This window comes from Elephantulus edwardii, unplaced genomic scaffold (genome assembly GCF_000299155.1).
Source record: "Elephantulus edwardii isolate Elephantulus edwardi_28Jun2011 unplaced genomic scaffold, EleEdw1.0 scaffold00230, whole genome shotgun sequence".
Classification (NCBI taxonomy): domain Eukaryota; kingdom Metazoa; phylum Chordata; class Mammalia; order Macroscelidea; family Macroscelididae; genus Elephantulus; species Elephantulus edwardii.
Genome location: NW_006399980.1, coordinates 4,652,526 through 4,653,406, shown reverse-complemented (window position 1 = coordinate 4,653,406; position 881 = coordinate 4,652,526). Strand labels below are relative to the sequence as shown.

Here is an 881-nt window from a genome sequence, read left to right as displayed (position 1 = left end):
AAATGAGCAGGACCTGAAGAACTTGCTGCAAAAAGTCAAGGACTGCAGCCTTTAATATGAATTGAAGCTTAACATCAAGAAAGTAAAAATTCTCACCACTGGGCCAATTGGCAGCATCAAAACAGATGGTGAAGAGATTGAGATTGTTAACAGCTTCAGGTTGCTTGGCTCCATAATCAACACTCTTGGTACTAACAGACAGGAAATCAAAACATAAATTTCACTGGGAAAGTCTGCTGTCAGTGACCGTTCCAAAATACTGAAGAGCAACAATGTCAGTCTGGAGACTAAGGTGTGCCTGATCCAGGCCATGGCCTTTGTGATTACTTGCTATGCATCAGAAAGCTGGACAATGACTAGGAGTGATAAAAGAATTGATGTCCGGTGAGCCATGAGGCCGCCACGCGGCAGAGGCTGCCAGCCGGCCACTCCGGGGCCAGGGCCGCGGGCCGCATCGGCCCACCGGGGTGAGCGCACCTGGGCCATTGAGCACCAGGCGCCTTGCGACCACGAATCGAAGCCTCTTAAAATGGCAGATGATTTGGACTTCGAGACAGGAGATGCAGGGGCCTCTGCCACCTTCCCAACGCAGTGCTCAGCATTACGTAAGAATGGCTTTGTGGTGCTCAAAGGCCGACCATGTAAGATCGTCGAGATGTCTACTTCCAAGCCTGGCAAGCATGGCCATGCCAAGGTCCACCTGGTTGGTATTGACATCGTTACTGGGAAGAAATATGAAGATATCTGCCCCTCCACTCATAATATGGATGTCCCCAACATCAAAAGGAATGACTTCCAGCTGATTGGCATTCAGGATGGGTACCTATCACTGCTCCAAGACAGTGGGGAGGTTCGAGAGGACCTTCGTCTGCCTGAGGGAG

The 881-nt window shown here is 50.4% G+C and overlaps 1 protein-coding gene across 1 annotated transcript; it reads left to right on the top strand.

Annotated features, from left to right (window-relative positions):
- Window positions 1-388: 388 nt before the first annotated feature.
- LOC102859237 (eukaryotic translation initiation factor 5A-1-like) lies at window positions 389-877 on the top strand (the record flags this gene model as incomplete). Its single annotated transcript, XM_006898480.1, has 1 exon — window positions 389-877. A coding segment is annotated over exon 1 (486 nt), but the record flags the coding sequence as incomplete, so codon positions are not given.
- Window positions 878-881: the final 4 nt, after the last annotated feature.